At 49.0% G+C, this 27,064-nt stretch overlaps 1 protein-coding gene across 1 annotated transcript in view; it reads right to left on the minus strand.

Annotated features, from left to right (window-relative positions):
• PAPPA2 (pappalysin 2) overlaps nucleotides 1-27,064 on the minus strand; it is an 88,255-nt gene that overhangs the window by 42,877 nt on the left and 18,314 nt on the right. The window contains exons 3-11 of the mRNA XM_066192161.1: nucleotides 16,886-17,031; nucleotides 10,113-10,406; nucleotides 9,384-9,576; nucleotides 6,284-6,405; nucleotides 4,324-4,816; nucleotides 3,660-3,788; nucleotides 2,561-2,652; nucleotides 2,113-2,306; nucleotides 720-854 (exon numbers count right to left, since the gene is read on the minus strand). Of these exons, the coding sequence (XP_066048258.1) occupies nucleotides 720-854; nucleotides 2,113-2,306; nucleotides 2,561-2,652; nucleotides 3,660-3,788; nucleotides 4,324-4,816; nucleotides 6,284-6,405; nucleotides 9,384-9,576; nucleotides 10,113-10,406; nucleotides 16,886-17,031 (1,798 nt within the window). The remainder of the gene's footprint in view (nucleotides 1-719; nucleotides 855-2,112; nucleotides 2,307-2,560; nucleotides 2,653-3,659; nucleotides 3,789-4,323; nucleotides 4,817-6,283; nucleotides 6,406-9,383; nucleotides 9,577-10,112; nucleotides 10,407-16,885; nucleotides 17,032-27,064) is intronic.

Raw genomic sequence — 27,064 nt, forward strand, 5'->3', positions numbered from 1 at the left:
AGGCAGCAGCCACAAAACCTCTAAACTGTGCCTGTGGTCAGGAACCCAACGCTGTAAAAATCCCAGTGGCCTGACCCTCAGCCCTCCTCTGTCCCTCTCCTCTCCCTGCTGGGACCGAGGCGTTTGATCCTCCAGGGGCAGCCCCTGAGCCCCTGTTGGGCTGCAGGACCAGCATCCTGGGGCACAGAAGTGTCACCTCTGCAGTCATCAGAAGGACCAGCCACAGCTGGTCGCCATGGGCTTGTGGTGCTCAGCAGCTCCCTGGGGTGCTCAGGACCCCTCAGTTTGGCAGAAGATATCCAGCTGCCCTCTGCTGCTCTTCCCAGCCATGGGGAACAAAGGAAACTAGGACTTTAAACACAGCCTGTACCTAGCCTTTGGGGGTGTTAAAGCACAGCTTGCCTGCAGGGGAGAGTCAGGAGCGAGTTGTTTCTCAGCCTCGAGGCATTTCTGTGGTATTTTGGTTTCATGCACAAGTCCTCCTCCCAGCAATCTGCCCCAGATGGGTTTGCTGTCCACAGTGGGAATGGGGCAACTATTTAAGATCCAGACACAGGTATTTGGGGATTTACAAAGAGTGCAGCACCATACGGAGTACTACATGAGTAGTTTTAAAGGTTGCTGTAAGCTCCTACATGACAGAAAAGGAAGGGTTTTGTCACCAGAGCTGGATAAAGACAAACAAAATCCTTTGTGCCCGACCACACGCCCTCACTTACCTTGAGCCAAACTCCCTCATCACCCAAGAGCATCTTCTCATTTGGGTCCTGAGCATTCTCTTGGCTGGGAGCACAGGGAAACCAAGCAGCCTGCAGAAGGTCCTTTGGCACCTCAGGAAGGTGGGATTTACATACCTGAAAAGAGAGATTTATTTCAACCCAGAAGGTTGCAAGGAAAGGAGAGAAAAACAGCACCTACAAAACTTCAAAGAAGATTCAACAAATGTTGAGAAGGACCCCAAGGTGGCTTCTAGCATGAAGACAGTTTGGATGTGGCTTCCTAAGTGACATCTCACTGCCCGCACATGTGTACAGAAGACTTTTGCTATTTTGGAATGCTGTAAATGTGTTGTTTAAGCATCTCGTGGTGTCTGTGGGGCTGAGTAACAAATGAGCCAAGCTGTGAGCTGGTAGGTGAGACCACAGCATCCTGATTTTGGCTGGGCTCATGAGATACAAAGGTGTGATTCATTTGCCTGAAAAACACTCTTCTGTTCCATTCCATGCCCTGTGGCATCTCCACAGGCCTGGCAGACAAAACCTGGGAGGTACAGATGTCATTGTAAAGGAACAGACACCTGAGCCCAAGGCACCTCATTAGACACGTATATCTGGGCAGTTTAACCATGCTGCAGGTCTCAGGAAAATTGTTCCTCGTATCAAGTCAGTAGAAACACACGTGTAAAAGGGCTAAATACGATCTCTTTCCATATTTCTTGCCTTTCTTCAGCTTGCTAGGAAAGAACATACACACCACGTTAACACCAATCAGGCAAAATCCCCTCCAGGCTCTGCTCCAAAGCCCATACGAAAGATGGGAATTCTCCCATTGATTTTTCCTTGGCTTCAGATCAGAGGGCTTGGGAGCAGTACAGATGCTGGTGTGTGCGTGATTTCATCCTTTCAGGCCCTGACCTTATAAGGTATTAGACTGACAGGATTTTTTTAAGCCAACAGTGGGACAAGTCACATGCTCCATCCAAGTTGAACATTTGGCTGGTGGGATGGGGTGGTCTCTGTTCAGTGAAATGCATGGCTGGGGGAGGTGCTCCCTGCCAGGATGAGGCACCTCTCCATGAACTGCAGTTCCTGAACTCAGGGACTGATACAAGAGGAGTGTGAGAAATGCCCAGGTCTTCCACTCAGCCCCTGGTTGGAAAGGTAGTAATTGATGAATGCCTCCAGAGCTGATTTTCTTTGTGCCTTCCCCAGAACAGACTTTGCTAGAAAAGGTTTTTTTGGTGTTTTTTTTTTGTTGCTGTTGTTTTGTTTGTTTGTTTTTGTTTTGCTTTGTTGGGGTTTTGGGGGGGGGGGTTGGGTTTGTTGTTTTTTTGGTTTGTTTGATTGGTTTTTTGGTTGGTTTTTTTTTTTTTTTGCCCATGCCTTCACTCACCTTCACAACAGGCTCTCCAGTGACTAAGGAAGCAGGGCAGGACTTTGCATCCTGTTGGGAGGCGTAGGCTTTCACTGCCCACAGATCCACGTATCCCTCAGGAGTGTGTGGACCACAGTCCAGCATGCTGCTTGTCTTCTCAAAGGGCTCACACACACCATCCCCATCATGCACATAGCACAGGCTTGGCTCCCCTGCAGGGAGAACAGGGATGAGCTGCTTACAAACCAGGCTCCAGGCACACACACACCTCCTCCCATTATAAGAGGTTTGATGTCTCATTAGCCTGGGGTTTTCCCCACCACATGGGCCTGACAAGATCCATGGATCACTCCAGCTATTGTGATGAGGTGCCTGACCCTCTACTCTAAGGAGCAGTGTACAGTTTTGACTCCTGCCTCAAAAGGAGTCAATCCATTTGAGCCCTTCTCAATCCAGCTGGACTCACCAAAACAGTTGAAGCCTTTTTCCTTTTTACACTTCCTGGAACAACCATCTCCATCCAGCAAGTCCCCATCATCACATTCCTCCTCCAGGCTCCTAAAAGGGCAACAGCCAGATGTAGTATTACCACCTTTGACTCAACACCCCTGTGCTCCTGCCCAGTCCCAGTGAGGACCCTTTATCTTGGTTCTATTTCCACAGAAGCAGTTCAAAAGGAAGAGCTGCCCATGGAAATAGATAGAGAAGAGAAAACACCTTGCCAGGCAATAAAAGAGGTTAAAGTCACAGCATTTGGGAGCAGACATTATTGTACTGTGACTTTGCTATAAGACCTGAGGCAAGAACTATGGGAGAATGGAAGAAGTAGAGAACTAAGTATGGCGAAGACCTGTCTCTGAAGAAAGTATTGGAGAAGGCAGGAGATTCTGAGATGGGGCTGGGGTTTCAGTGGGAGCTGGAGAGGAGGAAGGAGAAGGGAGAGACAGAAGGTTCCTCTCCCTTTCCCCACCCTGCTAAGAAAACTGGTTTGAAATGAAAGTGATCCTGAGTATCCTGGAATTTGAAGTCTGAAAAAGCTCAAATATGGAGATCTGAAATAGTTATCTCCCAGGCAGAGCAGATGAAGCATTGGGATCTCTCAGTGTAGAGCTGGTGCAACCCTCATTATTTGGAGTCTCTGAGCAGAGACTGGACAGCTCTCTAAAGACACTGCACCGTGTGGGACTGTGTTTGTTGCAGAACCTACTCCTGCAGGGCCTTGTGCAAAAAGTTACACAGCCCACTTCCAAAGGCAGATCCTTTGGGTTGGACCCTGCAACAGCCCACTGAGATGGGCCAGAATCCAAGCACTGAAGTCAAGAAGAGAGGTTGTTCAGGATGGACCCCTCATGCGGACCATGCCTCTCAAAAAGCCCATGTCCATCTCCTGTGCACATGTCAGTTTACAAAACACAAGCTCTGCAGCTCAGTCTGCTGGAGGGACTTTGTGCAGCATCTTCAGCCATGTACCCGTGCATGGAGGACCCACCTGCTGCTTCCCTTTGGGGCAGGATGACCTGACAGATTAAAGAACCTCGTCTGAGAGCTTGAGTTTTTCAACTTACGTGGTCACCTTCCCATCCCCACAGTAGGGTGTTCCATGCACATGGACGAGTGGTGGGGAGGCTTCTCCTGAGGTTGTCCCAGAGACTACCTGCACCTGGTAGTGGTACACCTGCCCAGGTGTGACTTCCCTGCAGGAACAGAGAGAGCTTGAGGGAGCAGCAACATCTGCATTGAGGTTTGCTCACCACAACTATAGACATCGTGTATATATCCATGTAGTACCACAATCTGATGTGTTTTCCTAAGACACAGACACATCAGAGGCAGAGCCCGTGGGAAGAGAATCTCTTTTAGGTCACAGTGCTTATTTCCCAAAGGTCTGAGTTGGGGAGAAGTGGCATTAGCTTGAGTAATCATTTAACTTGTTGCATTGATGGGGAAATGTAATTCTGTGGGTTGTACTGATGGGGAAAACGTTTCTGGGATTAGTAAGCTCCTTCTAGTTAACCTGGGCTCGTGGACAAGGGTCGTGCTGGCATGGTGGGTCTGCCACACACTTGCTTAATGGCACTGGATGCAGTAATTCCCAGAGCGGTGGGGACAGGAGGAAAAACAAAACAGAAGCAAAACCATCCAGGGGTTCAAAGACAGAAGACACAGGGAGGTCATCAAACCTGGCTCAGCCACCCCTTCAGCCCAAGACAGAGCAGCTCTGTGACTCACGTGTCGGTGAACTGGCGATGCGCCTGCAGGGGGGTGGCAGGGGACCCGTCTGCAAACGGGGGCTCACGGAGCACCCGGTACTGGATCAGTCTGCAGGCTGAGCACAGGGAGCTGTGGGGCCTGGAGGTCAGCAGGGCTGTGTCTATCTCCATCCTCTCGTCAAAGGTGTGGATTTTAACTCCAGACATCTTTTTAGGGATATTCAGCTTCACAGTAAAGGGGACATCACAGAAGGTGTCCAAGGGGCCAAGGTGAATGGACTCCCCCTGCTCTGTCAGGATTTCAATGTCAGACAGTGCCTTGGGAGAGCCTGTGGAGAGGTACGTGGTCCAGAGGGTGAGGGAATCAGGGTAGACGGGGTGCAGGAAGCGCAGCTCCAGGATGCAGCCGTCTGGCTGGGGGCACGGCACAGTCATGTTCATGTCATACAGGTGGAGCTCTGGGCTCCAGGCCTGCAGGCTGGGCTCACAGGGCTGATCCACATCTGGAGGACCTGGGACAAGGAGGAAGCTGGTGAGAACCAGGGGACAGCTGGCTTCACAGGAGACCCACGGGGTGATCTTCCCTGTAGGTGCTTACACATCTCCGGGGTATAACTGCACACCTGTGTGGGTTTGCATCCACTACTAGGCATGTCCTAGACCTGGTGGCACATGCCCTGACATCCTGGAAAGCAATAAACCCCACTGGTCTCCCAGCTCCTGGGTACTTGGATATATACACAAGGCTCAGCAGACCTGGTGTCTCACAGTCCTCTCAAATGGGAACACTGGTATCCACACTGCAGCTGCAAAGATCGAGGGACAGCCTAGACACAGCTGAGGAAGGTGAAGCTTCCTCTGTAGCCTCACAGGTGCAGAAACTTTGCCAAAGGCACCTGAATGCTCCAAGCAGAGCAGAGCCTGAAGCTTTGCACAAGCACATGCTGGGACAGGTCATAGCCCAGGAGGGACCAGGTCCAAAGCAGGGAAGCAGGGCTGGAAGGCTGTTTTTCCAGAAGAACATCCAGGAGAGTGCCCAGGCTAACCTCAGTGCCCCAGTCTGCTTCCCCTGATGGTGGATTAGCACTCAGCAAGAGAAATGGAGTGCTGGCCCTTCAGACCCAGAAAGGATCACTGGAATTTATCATTCTGTAGTAAAAATACCCTTGTCTTCATTAGCCACTGGAAGCATTTCTTAGGGTCCAGCAGCAATTCAAAGCCTTCACCCATTTAAGACAAGTCTAAAAGTTTCTGAAACCTACAAACTCTCTCTTTTATTCAGAGCAAACAGGCAGTTGTGACAACTACAGACACACAGAACCACATCCTCTGACTCTGCATGATTCAGCAGCAGCACATGAACCTCACACAGCTCCCAGGACCAGCTCCCCTGGTCTCCTGCCTCCTCTACCCTGCTCCTGGAGGAGCTGAGGCAGCAAGAAAATCCTAACAGCTCCTATGGCAACTGCGTGACCCTGAAAGTCACCACTGTGCCCACAAGGTGGGTCTCCAAACCAACATCTGGGTCTCTGCACATGAGAAATTGTAACTCCCAGGCTAGGGAGGAATGGACTGCCCAGGGCTTGGCATAGACCCAGTGGGACTCCGCACAGAGCTCCTCTTGCTCTCTTTGACAAGACTACATTAAAGTCTGTGCATGTCCCTGAGGTTTTGAATGAGGTCGCAAGATCTATATTTTAAGGCTGATTTCAGTTAAATGCTTCTCCTTTTGGTCAGTATCTCTCAACACTTGTCTGAACAACAATTTGGGTTCATACTGGGGTGCCAGCCAGTTTGTCCAAAGCCATCTGGCCACTACCAGGTTTTTCCTGGGCACCAAAAAGTCCTCCCTGCACTACAGAACCCTTGCAAAGAAAAGACAAGTGATCCTCTAAAAGAAAAAAAAAATTTTTCTTTTTCTTGTATCAGAAAGATTCTGTCCGGGGACTCACAGAGAGGAAAAGAGAGGAGACATTTACCTTCTGCTTCTTCTGGGGTCCAGTAGCCGGAGGAATCACAGACCCGAGGGGAGGAGGCCTCGTGCACGTACTGACGGAAGGTGCCGTCCTCAGCACAGCTGTCACATAGTGTGTCCTGCTCCCTGCTGACAGAGCACACACCTGGCACGTCTAAGGAGGATCAGGTAACTTCCCACCCACATCTGTCCAGGTGGGACCACCCAGGAAGTTGGAAAAGCAGAGCTAAGGTCTCAGAAACTCCCTGAGTAGATCACTGTCTTGCGTTATATAATCAAAAAAAAAAAAAAGTTCATTCTATTCCATCTGTTGAAACCCAGTTGGGGAGGGGTTTTTTTCTTTATCTGTTATACCTCCAGGAGGGAGGGGGTAACTGCCTTTCTGATAACAAGCCAGCTGTTGAAACCGGGTGGGGCATTGTTTCTTATCTCTGTTCATTGTTCCACAACCCCGTGGGGATATCTTCTGTTAATGGGCCATTAAAGCTCACCAATGACATGACACATCACATCATCCCACTGTGAGATGCTCTACCCAGGGAGGAGGAGCCAAACCATTTCCACCTAGATAAAAAGGAGCCACAAGTGTCACCAGACATCCAGTGTTCCCACAGGACTCCCAAAGGAAGATTGGACCCATCTCTGGACCCTTTTTTCCACAGGACCATCTCTGCTTCCAACAGGACCACATCTGCCACTCCAGGAGGGCTGACCATGGACTGCTTCCAACACCCTGACCAACAGGGTGTCGGGTTGTATTTCTGACTCTTTCAGGGTTTTCTAGGATTTCTTGTTTGTTGTTTGCTTATTCTTTTGTACTACAACATTTGTACTTTTTTATATCCCTAGTAAAGAACTCCTATACCTATTCCCAACATTTTTGCCTGACAGCCTTTTAACTGCAAATTTATAATAATTTGGAAAGGGGGAGGGTGGGGACTTATAATCTCCATTCCAAGGGAGACTCCAATCTTCCCTGGCAGATACCTGTCTATCTAAACTAAGATTTTGGTGCCCAACATGCAGCTCGAGGGCATTGAGAGGAAAAAGGAATGGCAGTTCTTTGGTGACCTAAGTTCTTGTGTATAGAAGCCTCGTTGGACAGCATCATGTGGTCCAGCTTTCCCTGTTTTGGGTGGCATGTGGTTGTGGCTGTATTTCTGCCATTTGCAGGCCCTTATTTAAACATGGGCCCTATAACTAAGGCTACTGTGGCTGTCATCCAGTTTATTTTATGGATTAATAAGGTGATGAACTCATGGATTTTTAATTTCCTCTGGAAGGCAGGCACATGGATTCAGGGCTATGGTACACTAACTGTGTGTTTTTGGAGTTACTTTAACAATGGTACCTACTGTGAGGAAATGACACCGGGGGAAATTTTTTCCCAACCCTTCACCCACCTCTTTGGGTCGACCCCATCAGTTTTTGAAGGGTTTAAATCCTCTCTGAATGCTAATGATATCATACAGTGGCTGGTGTTGCTAATAGGCGTATTCTATTTAGCATTCAGAGATAAGGGAAGATTGACCTGGATAACCACCCTGATACCTACCCCACAGAATAGGGATGATACCCCAGAGCCTGACTCTGCCCCACAGCCTGCCTCAGAAAGGACCCATTCGGATTGGGTTGAGGTTCTGGTAAAAGAGATGCACGAGATGGGCCAGATGCTGAGGGAGAACATTTCCCCAGCTCATGGGTTAGAATAAACTTCTTCAAAGACAGGGAAATATGAGCGCCCATGGGACAGGCTGGATTTAATCTCTCCTCTTCTCCATGCTCTCTGGGTAGTCTTGGATGAACAACCTGTCCTGTCCCCCACAGTCAAAGCTAACATATCCCACACGTCCCAGGGGAATGCCTCTGAACTAGAGTGGGTGCAATTAAGGCGCTCTCTGCGAAACCCGGAGTCAGGTTTTGGCTTTCAGCACTATTGTAATACAAACCAGTCACAATAATATCAATTCCTATGCTCTCCAGGAAAGATAAAGGCACTTCTCTATGATAAAGGCCAGCCTCAGCCACTTTCCTTGACCAGTTCTTCTCAGGGGATGCAGGACTGCCACAATGGGTCAGCTCCTGAGACAGTTATGAGTGACAACTTGGGATGGTTCCAAACTGTCTCCCTTCCAGACCCATGTTTTCCTATTCCCAAATCACTCCATTCCCCAACAAAGCAGTTTATTTGGATGATTCAAGGCTACCCAGCACTCAGAGCCTCTCCTGCCTGTGGGGAGACATTCGTGTGCTCTTGTTACTCCTGAGCAAAAGGCCCATTGTAGAGAGCACCCATTCTTCGAAAAGCCAGCAAACACTGGCCCAAGAGTGCCCTAGCTGCCATCAAACAGCATTTTCCTTTTAATTATAAAGGACAGCTTTATGAAGCAGCTTCAAAACAAGTTCAAAGGCTCTTCATGTATGTGCTTATGACCCCATAAGCCAAAAAAAAAAAAAAAAAACCAACCCAAAACAACCCATAAAAATTAGGTCTCACCACCTAAAACCTGGTGGAAACTGAAAAATTTTAGCAAGAGGGGCTGCTGAATAGAGACACTGGTGTTGTGTCCAGGTCTTGGTGGCTCCCTTAGTGGGGAGAAGACAGACATCCACGCAACACTCATGGCTGTGGCATTGCTCACCAGCCAAACAACTCTGGCTCCTTGGCTTTAAAAATTTCCTGACTTACCCCCAGTTAGCTGCTCTGCAAGTCCATGACAGTGCTGGGAACGAAACCCAGCTCTTGTGGTTCAAGCTCCCTGCCTTAACCACAAGGCTGCATTTCCTCCTGGTAAATAGCTACTTTATACAATAAGTGCTAAATGAAGCTCATTTTTCATCCCCTGATTGCACTCTGGGGTTTAAGGGCTGGCTTGGCCTCCTGATGCTCTTTGGCTTCTCCTGCCGGCACCCCAAGAGCGGGAAGCTCGCAGGAGAGCCCATCTGCCAGGGGGCCACGGCAGCAACCTGGCTCTTGTGTCTGAGGGCTCTGCTGGAGACAGCCAGGGTGGGAAGGGGACTGGGGGTCCACGGGCACAGGGGATCCAGAGACCCCTTGGCCCTTTCTAGCAGGCGCAGGACCGCGGCAAGCGCAGCTCCCTCACCTCTCGTGGATGACCCCGCTGATGGGAGGCAGCCAGTGGATGCTGAGCGAGTCCTGTGTCTGCCCCGTGACCATGGGGGGGATCGGGATGGGCGCCGGCTTCTTGCTGTGTCCCCAGCGCTGGTACACCAGGTCCAGGTAGCAATGCATGCGGGCCACCTGGTTGGGGGTGAAGCTGTTGGTGCAGTCATCGTCTGGGGGAGAAGAGAGGCCGGGATGAGGGTTAGGGCACGGCAACAAGCACCTTTCCCTCCTGACCAAACTTGTTCGGGGACCTCCCGGGAGGGCTGGGCGGCAGCAGCGTGCGGTGGCTCGGCTGCCGGGGCTCTCTGGTGTCGTGTGTCCCCAAAGCCACAAGATGGCACTGCCTCAGCGGCTCCGCGTCCCTGCACCTGCCCGGCGCCGGCACCTGGGCAGCGCCAGCACCGCGGGACGGGCCCGCGGGGACACGGACCGGCTCCTCCGGGAGGACAAACACCAGCCCCCTGCCTTTGGCGTGCCCTTGGGAACCGAGCCGAAAGCGTTCAGGAGGTTAATGATTAACAACAACAATAGCCTGAGGGAAGAAAGTGGTTAAGCAGCTGCTGCAAGCACTGCCTGACACATCCCAACACACCAGGAGAGACCCTGTTGGTGAGGGAATGAGGTGAGGCACTACTGATGGAGGCAGAAGGGAGGGAAACCCAAGTTTTAAGGAAGGTGAGCCCTTGTGACTCCCAACAGCAGTTACCTGTGTAACTCATGTAGTTGTTGAAGGGCGTCCCCGTGAAGTGTGTCTGGCCACAGGTGTCGTTGGTAGGGTCTGGATCCCGACAGAGTTTGCTCTTTGGGGTGGGGGCAGTGTCAGCACAGAGGTCTCCTGTCTCCATGGATGGAGTAGTCTCCCTGCAGGGATCGTCACAAGACTCCCGCTCGCTCACTCCCTTAAAGACATGGTACAGCCCCAGGACATGTCCCACTTCGTGGATCATGGTGTTGGTGTGGCCCTGCATGCCGTAGTAAGCAGGGTTGAGGACAACTCCGCCTGGAATTTGCAAGTACAGAGAGCATCATTCCAAGAAAAGGACAGTGGACATCTGTCATGACTCACCTGTGAGAGGTAAAACTCCTCTCATTGTGCTTCCAGGCTGCAGACTAGGGGCCAGATGGAGACCCAAAGATGGACATATTCAGCCTCTCATAGGATAGGAAGAGGCTCCTTTGCCCTCTTGGATTGGGACAGGGTGGGTGATTCTTCTTCCCCTTCTGCCACTTTATTCCCCCCTCAACATCTTCAATCAATTTCCGCTACTGTTGCCCTCTGCATCTTTTTGCACAGTTGTAATTCAGTGTCTGCTTTGGATCACACAGCTCCTAAGGAAGCTTGGAGCCAGAGCACCAAATTGAGCCATGCTGTGACTTTACAGGGATCATCTTTTGAACCAGAGGATAGAAGCCCTTCCCTGACCTAGACAGGTGTCTAAGGCAGGCCAGCTTCCTCTTGACTAGGGTACCCCAACGCCCAACTCAAGGGGACACAGAGGGGCAGTTCATCTCCATGCCAGTTTGGTGCAGGTTCAGCTGTCAAAGATGTTGGAGCACCGGCACAGACCAAGTCCCCCAGAAACTGCCCCAGAGCTGACACCTTGTACTGAGAGCAACAGCAAGGAGCTGGACAGGACCCATGATCATCCTGCCCTAAACTGACCTGTGGCTGCAGGGCAAGTTGTTTTTCCTTTCCTGTGAGCCCATCTGTGACGGGGAGAACAAGGATCAAGGATTCTCACAAAAGCCAGGTGAAACAGAGCCTTCCCTTTGCTCACTGCCAGCATCTCTGGCTCCTGACCTGGGATGCACACCCAGTACTGATGGCTCTGTACCACATCTGCTAGGAAACTGTCCACAGAAGGTGCTCAAGAACAAAAAAAAAATTGCTTCACTGGCCTCCTTTTAGTTGCCTCCTTTATTTTGTCCAGATTAAAATTTCTTTGGAATTTTTTCTTTTTTTCTCCCTGTTTTGAGGTTTTTCACTGGGCATTTCCCCCCTTTTTGTCTTCTCATTTTCACACTCCATCCACTTTTCCATGCTGCCTTACAGTGGAGGAGAAAGGGCTGGGAATTATCAACAAGACAGGGGTGCTAAAAGCAGACCCCAGCATGTGCCCAGGCTGACTCCAGGCAACTCCTCCATGCCTCGGGAGGCTGTTTTTACACAACTACTTTTAACCCAGACAGCTTGGATGGCAGTGTGGTGAATAGTTGGCTCCGGCACAGCTTGCTCCCTCCTTTGCAGGGCCCTGGAGGATTTACTGTGCCAGCTACCTCACGGCAGAGCCTCTGCTACTGCATCTCTGCTGATGATCACTGCCCTGCCAGCAAAGTTAGAGCTGGCAGGTGGCCACAGTGTGATCCTGTCTCCAGCCACACAGACTGCTTGAAATCTGCTCCTGGATCAGCTCCGTACACTACCGACTGCCTCATGTCCTCGAGTACAGGGCATTCCTTCCAAGAGAGGGTTTTCTTCAGATCACAGTGTCCCTGGCAAGACACCAGCAGGTCTGTGACTCCTGTGGGGGGAGCCACGCTGGGTGAACGCTGAGCTGGGGGCTAGAAAGGGACCTGCAGAGATGCCCTAAGCAATTCTCCCAAGCTCTTCCAACAAGGGGTGAAGAAACGAGGGTGGCATCTTCTGGGGAACATCCTGCGTGTGTGGCCCATGGAAAGACTGAGAGGCACCACCGACCTGTCAAGTGGCACCGTTTCTTAGCTCAAAATTTGTGTTTATTGCTCTTCCTTCCCACAGTGTGGATCTTCTGCCCAGGGCTTGAGGCAAAGGATGGCTCACAAAGCAGCTGCATTCCCTTTCTTCCTAGGAGTGAGACAAGAGAGCAAAGGACTTTGCATCCCATCAGTCAAGCTCTTGACCCTTTCGTTGCCTGGAGATGGGTCACAAGATGGCACAGAGGTTGAAAAATGCTTTTGGGACCTTCATGTTCTGTCCTGTCAACTCTTCGGTTTCTGGAAGCCATCACCCTCTCAATTACCACCCTAGTAATTGCTCTAGATAGTGAAGGGCATCCCATTGATGGGAAACCCAGTGGGCACATAAAAGCAAAGCTGCTTCTCATTTCAATCAAAACAGGGCATGAGAGAAGAGAGAATAGAAAGAAAAGGCATCTCTACAGCCAAACCCAAGCCTGAGCAAGGCGGGGGGGCTGCCTGCCCAAAGGTCTGAAAGGAGGAATGAGCACACAGAAAGAAAATAGTGCTCATAAACAAGTAAATGAGACGTGAAAGCCCTGCACACACCCTGCAGCAGTAACCACAGGGAAAGGGGCTGAGCACCAGGGGCACAGAGCACCCTGGGACCAAGTAGCCCAGCCCTCCTCCCTGCAGAAACCCAGTGCTCTTCCCATGTGGTGGAATAAATGGGATTCCAGTACAGGGAGGCAGAAAACTGTCACAAGAGAGGGATGCCAAGGCTGGGGTACCCTGTCCCCTCCCCTCCGCTGCCTTTTCCATCCCTCTCCCACACTCCACAAGGACAATCATATTTTTAGTACTCATTTTAACAACTAATTAAATGGCAGAATTAGAAACAGCCTGAGAACTCTGCCTTCCAGAACATCCCTATCCCTTCATTCCCTGTCCCCACTGCTCCCTGATGAGTTGGGAGTGCTCCCAGCTTTGGACCAGGAAGTTCTATTTCCCCTCTGCAGGATCCTGGCTGTGAACGCAAGATGTGGAAGTGTTCATCACATCCCAACAGGACCACCCTCCCCTCTCTCTCCACTGCAGATCAGGCATTCCCTTCTCACCTCTGCCTCCTCCTGCCCTGGGTGAAGGGCTAAATTGGGCTTTCAGTGCCTGAGAACCAGCTCAAGGAGGTCCACAAGGTCAGCATTTACATAGCAAAGCTAAAAACTTCCATGTGCCTGTGGTATCAAGGGGGTCCAGCACTCCAAGGCAGGTGAACCACAGACTTCCTTGGACATGCTCACCCAACCAAATCCAGGCAGCTGGACAGATTCAGATCTGGCCTCACAACACCTTGTCCCTCCAGGCCAGACCTACCAGCTGCAGACCTGGCAGTGTCCCCAAGGCCAAGCCTCCACTCTGATCAAGCAACGGGAGATGCCCAGCCCACCAGATTTATGCTGGTGCAGACTGTGCTTCTCCTTTATTCACACAGCCCGGGAAGCTCCTGCTCCCAGGACATTCTCTGCTACCAGCCAGGAGCAATGGCAAGGCTGAAGAACTCTTCCTCCCCATGCCAATCCCAAAGAAGCGAACCTGTTCCTAGGTCAGGGTTGTCCCAGAGGACATTCCCAAGTAACCACAGGACCTTCAAACAGAAAACCACAAAGCTGAACCTGCACTGCAGGGCCAGTCTTCCCCAAACACTGAGTCAGAGCAATTAATGGAACAAACGCATGACAGTTAGTCAGACAGGAAGATGGCCATTGCCTAAGGTACCTCAGATGGAAGGGCTGGCCCTCCTTCAGGATCCACTGACCTCTGCCAGATATATGAGCTGGCCTCAGCTTATATAACTGCAGAAAGTATTTATAACATCAAATGTTCACAATTCCCTTGCCTTTCGACCATGTTTTTGCAGTTCACATGCAGCTACACATGAAGTTTAAAGCATCTGCATTATTACATTAGTGGGATTTTGAACAAGGCTTTCCACCGCAGAAAGCTAAGGGTTGTTTTTTTGGTTGTTTTTTTTTTTTTAAAGGAAGTTCTTTGACTCCTTCTGCTTTGTACTCAAAAAGATTTACTTCTAAGTTCTCAGAAAACTCATTGCAGACTCCAAGAAATCTGAATTTGCAAGGAAGTCACTGTGATGATGGTGGAAAGACTGAGACAGACAGTATAGTCACAGGGAGTGGTGCAAACAGACCTGAGACCTTCTACCTCTGCTGCTGGCTGGCAACAAGTTGTCTTTCTCTGGGAGCTCCACAGCATCTGAAACACGGTCTATAGAAATTTCCTAGACCACTTCAACCTCTCCAAGCCAGTAATTGTCTTTAATGCTTCATTGAATGTAGTGGCTGTTGGCTGTATTAGTGGTAAACTATCCCCAAGCCTTCAGAAAGGCTGCCTGAAAATTAAACTTCCTCAGGTAAAAAGTCTGGACGGGAGCAATAGAACTGTAGGTAACCGGCATATGAATGGTCACATAATTTCTGGCAGCCCCAAAGAAGCATCGTGAAGAGAAGGGGATGAAAACCAAAGTTCACTGAAGACTTCCAGCAGGTGAGGACACCAACAGGAAGGTGAGGAAGACCCTCTTGAAAAACACACTCAAAGATAATGAAAAAATGGTTCATAAGGAGATCAAAACCCAGATAGCAGATTAACCGATTTCTAGAGAAGAACTGATGGAGAACAATAAATCCAGTGACCTTTGGGCTGAGGTAAAGTATTAAAATAGAAGTGAGGGCAGCTGGAGAAGAAAAAGTCTCATGATGCTTCTCCTGAAAATATCTAAAAGTCCAGTTCAGAGAAACAAACAGAGCAAAATCTGACCAAGGCTCTCAGGAGACAAGAGGCAGTTTGGCTTCCCAGAGAAGTCATGGAACCAATTTGATTTGTGCAGAGCACTAAAGCATGGAGGGTCTGTACATGTAGGGAAAAATCAGCGTGGGAGCAGACAGCAGCATGAGGGGTGCAGGTCTCATGTGCTGACCCTAATATTTTAAGGTCAGGCTAGACGGGAGATTAGCAAGATTTAGCACAAGGAAAGGAGTCTGTCTTCTTGGAGATAGACCCCTCTCTTGTGTAGAGACCTGTCTCCACCCCTGGCCACAGCTAGGTCCTTAAGCTCAGGATTTTCTCTTAAACTGCCATTAACTCCTCCCAAAGTTTTTCCTTCTCTTTACTCACTGCTTTACTTTCACATCTACTCAGATTCTCCAGTGGCCTCTTGTGAGAGTTTTTGTCAAAAGCCACATACTCATGGCCTCCTCAGTCCTAAGTTTCTTCTGTGTGGGACAATAATATACATTGTGCATGGTACCAAGCAAATGATGATGTGGTGAAGCTCACTGTTTACGGAGAGCAGAGTCCGCCACCCGCCCTCCCGAGATCATTAAATCTAAACCCAAGGACAGTCTTGAACCAAAGTCTTCAGCCCGTGCCAGAGACTCAAAGAAATTTGGATCCAGCTTCATACTTCACAGCTCTGGCACCAGAGTCAAGACAACACCCCTCTTCCCCTGAACCTCCACACTAAAAACCCTGATCCAACATTTCCAGATGGTGCCATTTCTCGTGTCCCTGGCCGGACACAAGCACAGGGACTGGAGCTAAGTGCAAGCTTTTGATGAGACCAGTCACCCCAATTACCCCTCTGAACAACTGCTAGCAAGCCATTGGGAGGGGTCTGAGGGGAGCGTGTGTGGCTGAAGCACTTGCTGCAGTCAGATGATTGTCAAGCTGAGCCTTGGAAGTGATTTCTGGAAGCTGAAAGAATAAATTTCATGGAGATTTGCCTTCCTCAACAAGCAGCTGTAGCAGTATGCTATTGAAAAAACAGCCCTGAAACTCATTGAGGGAGGGAAACTGGCAAAAAGGAACTCTGAAACAGGTCTTTAATAGCAGTGTAAAACTTTTAAGGATTGAATATCACGCACTTGTAAAAGCAGAAGGTCTAGGTCTGCTGTGCAGGTGTCAGGAGTAATTATTTCCAGTTACTTATTGAGAAACACTTTAGACATTTTGACTGCAAAGTGTAAAGGGCTTTGCCAGAAAACTCCAACACTGAAGAGGTAGTAGGAGAGACAGGAAAAAGAGAAACAACAGAAATAGCAGAAAATGCACAAAACAACCACATTCTAGGGAACCAGTTGCCATTTTGGCTGTTTTGCAGCCTATGAGGACTGATGACCTTAAGGGTCTGCCCTGAATCCTCCGAGGCCAAGGAGAACCTTGCCTCCAGAAGGTAGTAGGCCAAGTTATAAAAACATGGTAAAATTTGATAGTTATCCTCACACTTGTAGCTGGATTAGGAAGTGGCCAGTTCTGGCTGCTGCCTGGGCAGCCCTGGAGTTGCTGAAGTTTGCCATCTCAGCTCTGAAAACACTGGCACTCCTCATTTGTATCTGTTTGCTATTATGTGCTGCAGAGTGAAGTTCACTGTCTCCAGAATCCTAAAAGATAGACCTGGAAGGTCCAGGAGAAGCCAAATGTGAGTCTGGAACCCTCTCCGGAGCCTGCACTCATGGCAAACCTCTCATCCCACTGCCTTGTTCCCTTCACCGTCAGAAGTTTCTCACAACAACATTGAAGTCCCTTGTCAGTGTGTAACCTCACCATCTTACCCACATGGATGCAGGGAACAGGCAGCTCTTTTCCTTACAGCAGCACCTGTTGGAACACCCAAACCCTGTTATCGTGACCTCCTTATCAAACATCCACAACGCCGAGGCACAGCACATCCGCCTCTTTTTGCCAAGTCAAGGAAGAGAGAGGAAAACCAAGAATTCTGAGACCCCAGGAATGGGATAAGTTCCTTACCCAGGTGACTAAGGGCCTCTTTATCCCATGGCCAAGTGGCAGCACCAGCCAACTCTTCCCTCACTGAACTGGCAAAGTAAACATTGAGGAAATGGGTGCTGTTCAGCTGCAGAGCCTCCTTCAGCTCCTTCACACTCATGTACGCCCTGCAAGAACAAAAGAGAGGAAACAGTCAGCACACACTCCAGCAGAGTGAGGAGGAGAATCAGGAGCCATCCACAGGCATCCTGCAAAAGGTGCAGCAGACCCGGAGACATCCTCAACTCTGAAACCAAGAGCGTTTTAAAGCACAGAAAAACTCAGCATTTCAACAGGATGTCTCCTGGCACTGCAAACTCTGCTCTGTAAGGTGCAAGTTCAGCTAGTGAGGGGTTTGGGTGGGGGTGGAAGGCACTCGTGCAAGCCTGAAGAAGTTTTGCTAATAACAGTAGCTTGGTTGGCGAGTTCTGCTCTCAGAAAAGGTTTTCCAACCCTGGGGACAAAAGAAGCTCCACAAAACAGGATAATAGGGAACAAAACAGGAGGAGAAAATATGAGAGAAGAAAGGAAATGCAGAGGTAGGAAAAAGAGAGGGGGGGTTTGGCATCAGAAAAGCAGAGTTTGAGGTGGAGGGAGAGAAGAATGAATCCATAACTCCAAATGCTTCTAACAAGGGGTTTTCAGGGTTTGCCCCAGGACAGGAATGGACATCAATCCTTACTGTTGGGAGCAGAGAGGGTTTGTCAGCTGGGGCTGAGAAGTCTCTTCTCCTACCATCTCTAGTCTACTTCCATTCCATCCTTTTCCCCAGGGAAAAAAAAAAACCACCCACAAAAACAAACAAACAACCCAAACAAAAACCCAGAACAACAACACAACAGTATGCCAGAGATGGCAGTGCGTGGCAAAAACAAGGCTGCCCTGGCAGTGCACAGGCACATCTCTCATCAAGACACATCCCAGGTATAGCACAAGGACGAGCATGAGAAAAAAATTCTTGGAACTTGCTCAAAAAAACCCCAAACAAACCAACAAAACCAGAACAAAACCAAACAAACACACCTTAAAAAAAAGGGAGAAAAAGAAAAAAAAGATTCTTGCAGCTCTGCTCAAAATGGACCTTGGAGAAGACTCTGCCTCTCTGCTCATGATTTGAGTCTTTCAGACAAGGTCTGGGATGTCTACAGGAGCCAGCAGGGGAAAAAACAGTCTCCCAAAATAAGCCTAATGAGGAGCAGGTAATCTCTGCAGCCAGGCTCATCAAAGGACAAGTTTAGTGGGGAAAGTCTCCTGACAACACTGCTAGCTGTCTCTCCTGCCATCTTCAGAGCTGGGAATAAAGAGTTGCAGGAGCAGAAAAAACATCGGAATGGGATATCCAAGACATCCATTTCTACAGGCCACAGGAAGGCAATGGGCTGGGAAAAGTGGGTAGGCACTGGGCATTGCAGCAGAGCAGTAACACCCATGGATATGCCTGAGTGTCCATGAAGTGATCCTCACAACGTGGCACATCTCAGCACTTGAAGACAAAAAAAAAGAAAAAAAATCCAGCAGTCAGGAAATTTAGGTTTCATTCTTCCCTCTGTGTGTTTCTGCATGGGTCAAAAGACTGCATCACATGCACCAGTTCACCAACAGTCCCAGCATTGGACTTTAGGGAGTTCATGTCCTCAGCTAGGCAAAACAATCAAAGTCTAACCTAATATCAGCAATAATAATTCCAATAATAATAGCAATGGAATTAGAAGGCCTTGGACTATGCTGCAAATGCCAGGTACCCTTTTAAAAGGACTTCAGTGATCCTTGTGGGCCCCTTACATCTCAGGACATTCTATGATTCTATAAATCAAGTAGTACCATTTCCACCATCTGTGCCATTAACCTCATGGGCTGAGACAGGATTAGGACAGGTAGCAGACATTGTCTCCACATTTCTGTGACTTTTCTCTAAGTCTTCAAAACTTAAAGACCCTGACCCGCAGTTTGTGAAGCCATTCATTTAAGAGATTCTGAGCAAGAAGAAAAACAACTCATGGAAAGGCTTTAAATACATCACTGTGGAATGATGATGGAAACACACCATTGTGGAAATATGTCATAAGAATGACTAAACCTGCAGCGTGAGGCCAACAGCAACATTAAGGTGGCGGAAAGCATTTCACTTATTCCCATGCTTCCAGGAGCAATTGGCATCTTTGAGCTGCATGGACAGATTATGAACGGAGCACAATCATTTCTTTGCACTTTCCATGAAGGAACACCAGCCCATTTTGAACAAGGTGCTTCTGGTGGTGTCCATCAGCAGTGATGCTCATTAGTGCATTCCTCACCACACGGGATGATGGACAGAAGGGTGGAGATGAGCATGTGCTAAGGGGAAAAAAGCACGTTCTCAAATGAGATGTGAAGTGAGAAAACCAGTGAGATGTGCAAATACTGTTTGACATGGCAAGATCCCTAGACAAGCTGTTACACCAACAGGCTTGTTTAGAAAGAGAGAGGTTGCTACAGCAAATTGAAGAGAAGGAGGAAAAAATGAAAAAATAAAGGATTCCAGAAATAAACTAGAGCTGAGTGGCATGTGGAACAGAGCTGGGTAAACCCAAGGGCTATTTCCCTGGACCTGAAATAGCAGAGGCTTTCAAAAGCCACTGCTGGCTTGGGAGGTGTCAAATAATCAGGGTCTTCCGACTGCCTCTCTCCTACCAGTCGGTCACAAAAGACCATCCCAGGCTGGAGGCATCTCACCCATCTTCCCAGGAGCTCTGAAGATTCAGTTACTTCAGAAAAATCTTGGCTGGACTATGTGGCGGGATGAGATGACCAGCTTGTCTTCACCAGGCCCCGAAATCTCCCACCACAAAGCAGCATTCCCAGAACACTTTCCCCAGCCACATCAGCTTGTGGAGAGAAAACTCTCCCAACCGGAAAGGACAAATTAGGAGAACTTGATCCCTTCTCTGTGATGTCTCGCCTGAGCATCCCAGACACGCGCCACGCTGACGCCATCGCTCCAACCCAACCAAGACGGGAGCAGGCCGGGAGCAACAGATAGTGAGGAGAATAAACAAACCTGAAGGACATACTTGTGGCATGACTCTGAAGGAATAGAAGCAAAAATTTTCATAGAAATAGAGCATAAAGAGGAGGAGGGGGGAGAGAAAGTCTCCTTCACTCATCAGAGCTGCTCGGGGGACACAGACTTAAAAATAGCATCAATTCCTGACCTATGATATCTCGGAAAAATAGCCCCAAAGCCTTCCAGGCTGTCCAAATTCCAAGAGCCGACGTCAGCCCTATTCAGAGGGATATTCCTGCAGCCCCTCTTCTGGAGACATGATGTTTTTCTGGCTGTCGCCTGCCATTCCCTTGACATTAGCAACATTTTTTGTCAAGGCTTAATTATAAATAACTGTAATTTCCTCCATTGAGAGATCTGGATGGTTCAGGGATGTGTAAGGGCTAGGGGGAGCAGTTCCAGCACTGAGAGATGCTCAGATGAGTTGGGTAGGCAAGGAGAAGGAAGGGCCCTAATTTCACCCCCTGTGGCATAGAAAGCACAAATATCCTGCCAGCATCCCCAAAGATGCGAGCAGAACAGTTCTAGAATGGGCAACTCTTATTCCCCTCAAACTAAATTTCCTGCTGGCATCCTCAGGTTAGACAAGGAGCATCCAACTGGCATCTGAGCCTTTTGCCTCCTGCCAAGGTTAGGCTCTCCCTCTCCTTCAGTGCTTCTGTGATTTCTACTGAGGCGAAGGCAGAGCAGCCTTTGGTCTCCGCAAACAGCCTAAATGACAGCACTCTCCTCTGCTTCCCAAACAGTTTTCCAATGCCTACAAGACTAGAGTATTCCAGACTTGATGGTATTTACATCAGGATGGGCACTGCAACCCAGCATGGAAGCACAAAGGAAAGACAGAATGATCCGTGAAGGTACAGCTGTCAGCCGAGGAGCAAAACACAAACCAACCGCAAAGAACAGGGTAGAAGACAGAAGAGAGAAAGATGGGACATCAGGTTTGCCAGATTCAGTCAATGTTTTTCCAAGGGCATCCAAGAGCAGCCAGCTGTATGGTGATACCACCTGGAGCTGGGCAGCACTTGCTGCCCTAGAAGAGTGGAGGTTGCAAGAAGAGTATGTGCAACAGTAGAGAGAGATTAGGGATGGGAGGGCTGTGGAATGACATTATTAGACATGAGTATGGGGATGAACACCATCCAAAACGATGGTATTTGAAGGGATGAGCCCAGAAATGGACTCCCTTACAACAGGTGATATTGGCTCAAAGTCCTGCTGAATGTCACTGCTTGATGACCTGACACTATGGCACCACACTGCATCCTGTTTTACTTGAATGGGGCATAACCATCCTGTGGTGCTTCTTGCTGCTGGAAAAAGGAAAAGAAAATGGAGAAGCTTCAGGGACTGTCACCACAGAATAGTAGAATCAGAAACTCCACTGCAGATGGAAAGGATCTCCACAGGCCATTCTGACCCCCTTGTTCAAAAACAGGTCTAATTAGATCATATTGTTCAAGGTCATGTCCAGCTGGGGCCTGAAGAGCCACATTTCCCAACCTTTCTGTGCAATTTATTCTAGTGTTTAAGCATCCTCGAGTTAACAATAATTCCTCATGTCTAATCCAGATTTCTCACATTCCCAATTGTGTCCATTGTTTCCTGACAGTTGCCTTCTTGGAGTCCTGCTCCATCTTCCCTGTGTCACCCCATCATATCAAAGAGGAAAGTCATCAAATGACTGTAGATTTGCATGCTAAACTCTTACTGCACTAGACCTTACCTTATTAAAGTCTAAAGAACCAAAGCTTCCTTTCTGAGCAGTTGAAAAATCACACTCCTCTCATGATCCCAGACCTCCCTGGAGAGCTCACATTTTTTTTCTCATGCTTTTTCTTGGAAAGTTTTGTCCTGACCATGGGGGAGACAGCACCTTCCTAACCATGGTTGTAAGTCAGGCTCCAAGGTGGCTTGGTCAAAGGAAAAGACTTGATATACCCAGGAGAGACAGAGTTGTTGCAGCTTTTCCAGCACAGATTTCTGGGAGCAACAGCAGGACCATTGCTGGTGGGGAGGGGGGAGAGAGGAGAGGATCTGCTGATCCATGGGGCAGCAGAAAACACAGTCAAGCTGTGAAACAAGCCTGATGTGGGAAAAGGTGCAAGAAGAGGGGCAAGAGTGGCACTTTTTAGTGACAGCTACACCATAAGAGGAAGCCTTGGGGGCACAAAGTGGCCATGACCAGCAAGACACAAAAGATGGCACCTCGAAACGGAAAGCAAGGCCAGCACATACCCCCTGCAGTACCATAAATCAAACTGAAGTCTCTGGGTACCACAAAGGGTGCAGCGCGTAATGCCACAGGAATTCCACTGCAATTCAAAAATAGGAGTCTTCTCCCTGTAGACCTTTCAGAGGGGATGTGGGAGTGGGGTTGGGTGGAAGCTGTCCAAGTGCCCTCCATAGACAACTGGAAAATACTTGAGACCCAGCCAGCTCCAGCTAACCATACAGCCTAAAGAAGTCACAGGGGATTCCTGGCTCTGCTTTCATGGCTTTCAACCACTGCAAGGAAATTCCTCTTCCTACTTCCTGCAAACAGAGAGGCTCCCTGTTCCCCCAAACCTCTGCTTGACAAATGAGGAATCCCTCAGATTTCCCAGAAATAAGCACCAGTCTGCCAATAACATTTTAAGCGTGTGGGTAACACATTTCTCCAAGGCTGCAAAGGGTTAATGACAAACACAGCAACCTTGTCTCTGAGTCACAACTCAGTCCATGAAGACAGGTGCTGGTCCAAATGGCATGAACATTTTGGGAGAGCAGACTCTCTAAATTCATCCATGAAAGGAGATGCTCTTCCAGACGGTGAGCTGAAGTGGGTATCTTCCATTTTGGCCCACCAAGAGACTCCTCATGGTGAATCTTCAGCAGGGAGTCTAAATAGCTGGGCCTCCACACCTGGGCTCTCTGCTGGCATAAATGAACCTTCCTTGCTAGAATTTGGGAACCCTCATCCCTGTTCTCATCACATCTCAGCTTTGCCTTCCTGCCAGAGGCAGACAAAGCCCGCCACCACAGCATAAACACGGTGCCACCTTGGCACAGCAGAGGAGTCCAGATGAGTTACTTGGTCTGTTTCCAGATGAGGCTGATGGTCTTTCTTGTAACTGCAGCTGCCTCACACTCTGGGTTTACCTGCCCCCAAATTTCTGGCATTCATGCAGCTGGGGGGAGGGCGGGGGGTGCTGTGTTTTTGTTAAGTCCTTCTGTACTTACTAAGACTATTTGCATCCCCATGACCATGTCTGGGAGCTCTGACTCCAGTCCAACACTCTGCTGGTACGCCACAAACATTCTCTGCCAGCATCATGACAACTTGACAAGGCAGCAACATCCAAATGACTCTCATCTGGACAGGCTTTGGTAACACAGCCAGATACAAAACACATGCAAGATGGGAAGGGAAGGCTGAGAAAGAGCCAGACATTCCCCTGGGATCACAGGAAGCACAACACTGCTGGAATAATACCCTCTGTAGTGCTCAGGAGTCTTTCATCAACTTCACTGGGTGCTGGACTCCAGCCAAAGTGCATTTGAGTCCACAAAGGATGAGGACATCACACACTTCTTGGACATGCCTGGAAAAATCCACCTCTGAGGGAGTGACAGCACGAGTAGAAGAGCAGCCTAGGAAGCAGCCATCATTGGCAGGAGAGTTTAAGTTTTGCATGGGTGGCTGAGTATCAAGATGCCAAAGAGGGTGAGAAGGTAAAACAGGATCCTTCAGGATCAGGAGGTTCCCTTATGTATGAGCAATTCCTGTTGCACTGAGAGTTAACTCTCAATCTCCATGTGTGAGCACAGGACTGAAGCAGTAGCAGATGCTGAAGGGTGAGAGAGCTGCACTGGCAAAAGCTGGCAGATGAGATGAAAAAGACACACTGTAGTGCAAGGCTGTGACCCTTCCACATAGATTTACAGGGGAAAGGGAGCTAGAAGGCTGCAGACTGCTAACACACGGCTCTGTTACATCAGAGGATAGTACGCAACTCCTTGAGGTCAGATTTGGGAAAGAAAGACGTTAACATCAGTGTCAGAAAGCCTGTGGGGCATTTTGCCCTGAGATAGACTGAAAAATAAATGCTGCTAACAATGGCATGGTCCAGATATTCCTGGAAGTGTTGGCTAAAAAGTATTTCACTAAATCATCATTGAATCAGCCAAAGGCAATGCTATTTTAGACCCAGTTTTGCTAAGAAGTGCAGAAATTATGAAAAAGCAGATGAGAGAAAGAAAACTTGGCCTGAACCTGTAATGAATTGATTCAGATCAACTTAAAAGGAGGGATGAACACAGGTCTTGAATGAAGAATTGAAAACTAGGGCTGACCAGCAGACACTGCTGCATCTAAGCTGTCAGAGAACGTGGGGTGAAATGGAATTCCCTGAAATCAAGCTGACTCCAGTAAAAAACAAAGAGTAGAATATCCTTTCAGAAATAAGGGCAAAAGAAGGAAGAAACAGATCTGCTGAGGAGCTGAAGCTCAGTGTAATTGACAAAATTACAGTATGGTCCCCACCTTTATCCAAGTTTAAACACATGGTACTGAAGCAGTGCTCAAGATAAAGGCAAAAATAAAAAAAAGGTGGCAGCATTTGGATGGGGGTTGAAGTGTCAGTGGAACTGGGTGAAAGAGAGACCACTGGGGAGGTGGCAAGTCCCAACTTCAAAAGTGTGGGATGTAGGAATATAGAGCAGGGGCAAAAAGCAAAAGGAAAAGTGAAGAAATACAAAGACTCATAGATCAGTGGATGTAACACATTTGCAGGGAAAATGCCACCTTGGAGCGAGAAGGACTGACCACAGGACACATGACTGGAGAACAGTTGATATGGTACATACAGAGATGTCTGAGAGGGTGAACAAGGATCACAATGAGACAGGCTGATTGGGATGTCCTCTCTCTAAAAGCCTGTTCCCACCTGGTTCTCTTACCTTTAAAGGGAATGAACTGTTTTTGTAGTTCTAGGAGAGCATTCTTGAAAACTCCCAGCACTCACTCCTTTAGCCTGCATGGAAGTGAATCCTTCCCATCTAAGCTTTGAGCAAGCTGCAATTTACTCTTCAAAAACCTTTGTCTTAGCACTAACCACCAGCACCAGAGCAGGATCCAAAATCCACAATATTGTGATCACTGCAGGCAAGACTACCACTAGCTGAGCTACTACAAGCCAGGTATTATTGGTTTGTGAGTAGCAATGCCTCACTCCTGGTTGGCACATCCAACACTCGCGTGAGGAGCAGTCCCCTACACATTCCAGGAACTTTATGGATGATCTGTGAGCTGCTGTATCATTCTTCCAACAAACATCTGGGTAGCTGAAGTCACCCATAAGAGCGAAGTTCTGATGATTCAGAGGTTAAATGACTCAAATGTTGTTTTGCTGGCCTTATCATCTTGGTTTGGAGGTCAATAGCAGATCCCTACTGTAACATGTGCCTTGGAGACAGCCTCTCTGATCTTGACTCAGAGGCATTTGACAGGACTTCCACAGTCATCACAGTTGGCTTCCATACATTCAAGGTTCCCCTAACACAGAGCAAAGCCAGATTCAGGCATCGAGGAGTTCTCTTTGCCTCTGGCATCACAACAGGACACCTGACTTCAGGAAAGCTGCGTTAATTCCTCCCTATCAGCCTGCTCAGAGACTGTTTGCTTTTCTGCCACATGCTGCTTTCCTCTCTGGATCTTGTTACAGCTCTGTTGACAGCTTATGTGCAGGGCAAGAGGGCAGAGACCAATTTTAAGGCTGGTTGCAGGTGGCACTCATGTTTTGGGGGTTGAACTGAGGACGGTCCCCCACTTGTGCTGAATACATGGGAATAAGCCTCAGGAGAAGTTAACCCCCAGATGTGCTCTCACAGCATGGTGGGCACCCTCAGGCCACCAGTGCAAATGGGGTGCACATGTGCATCAAATGCTTGGATCACAGAAAACCACTGGGTTGGTGATATTTGCACCCTGGGGGCAGGGCTGGCTCACTGACTCACTCAGCTACTTGCTGCCATGCACGTGATGGGCACCACAGCCTGTCAAAGAGCCTGTTGGGATGGCTGTGCTGAGAATCCCAGCACATCTCCATGTGCTTGTGTAGGCTTCCCAGAAAGAACTGAGGTACCACCAGCCCTAGCATACCTTTGGAGCAAATAAGGTTTTTGAGAAATACTCACTGGGACTCAGACGCCAGCATTTTGTTCAAGCTGTTTCCAGTTTCAAAAAAAAAAAAAAAAGAATGCTGATGGTTGTGGCTATGTGATAGACCTGTAGCCATTCTCTCCTGAGCTCCTGGAGGAGTCAGTCCTGCACTGCAAAAAGCACCAAGGCCAACCACCAATAACCCCAAGTAGTCAAGTGGTCCTGCTGCCTGACACAGAACCCATTGTAAGAGGAAGTCCCACAACACTTGTTCTAGGGATAGTTCTCTACACTCCATCCAGGAACAGGAGCCCACATGCTCCTCTCCACCTGCCTCAAACTAAACTCTCTTAGGGAGGAAAGGACCAATTCATTACATTGCCTCCCCCACTCCCATCACAAATACCATTCAGCATTACCACACTGTTGGAGGGAAAGGGGTGTCCTTTCCATGAGTGGCCTCACGGAAGCATCTAGATGTGGCCCCATAGCACAGACATTATCCCCAGCGAGAGAGGTCTTGGGGAGACAACAGCAGGAAGAAGAGGAGTGCTGGATCAGGCACACACAGCAGAGAAATCCAGGACTGTGGGAGGGAGCAGAGGGCTGCAGTGAGGCTGATTGAAGGAGGCACGAAGGGAGACAAACAAGGGAAGCATGGCCTCTGGCTCGGCAGGGACTACCTGACCTCTCCTGCAAGGGGCACGGCAGCTCTGGGCTGACGCCGGCAGCGAGCCTGCATCCTGAGACCTGCTGCTGTCTGGCAGAGATGGCAAGCAGCAAAGCCCTAATCTGAAGGGACAGCTGGATCACAAAGCTCCCCACGTTTCTCTGCCAAGCCAGGACATGGGAGCCAGGGCTGGGACCCCTCCCTCCTACACAGATCTTCCCTCAGCCGTGGTGCGTGTCCTGAAAACCATGGCCCATTCTCAGAGGGGACAATGGGCACATCCTTGGGGCGCCCGGCCTTTGGGTC

Source organism: Chamaea fasciata, unplaced genomic scaffold (genome assembly GCF_029207755.1).
Source record: "Chamaea fasciata isolate MVZ Bird 193981 ecotype frontalis unplaced genomic scaffold, bChaFas1.0.hap1 SCAF_10, whole genome shotgun sequence".
Lineage (NCBI taxonomy): Eukaryota > Metazoa > Chordata > Aves > Passeriformes > Sylviidae > Chamaea > Chamaea fasciata.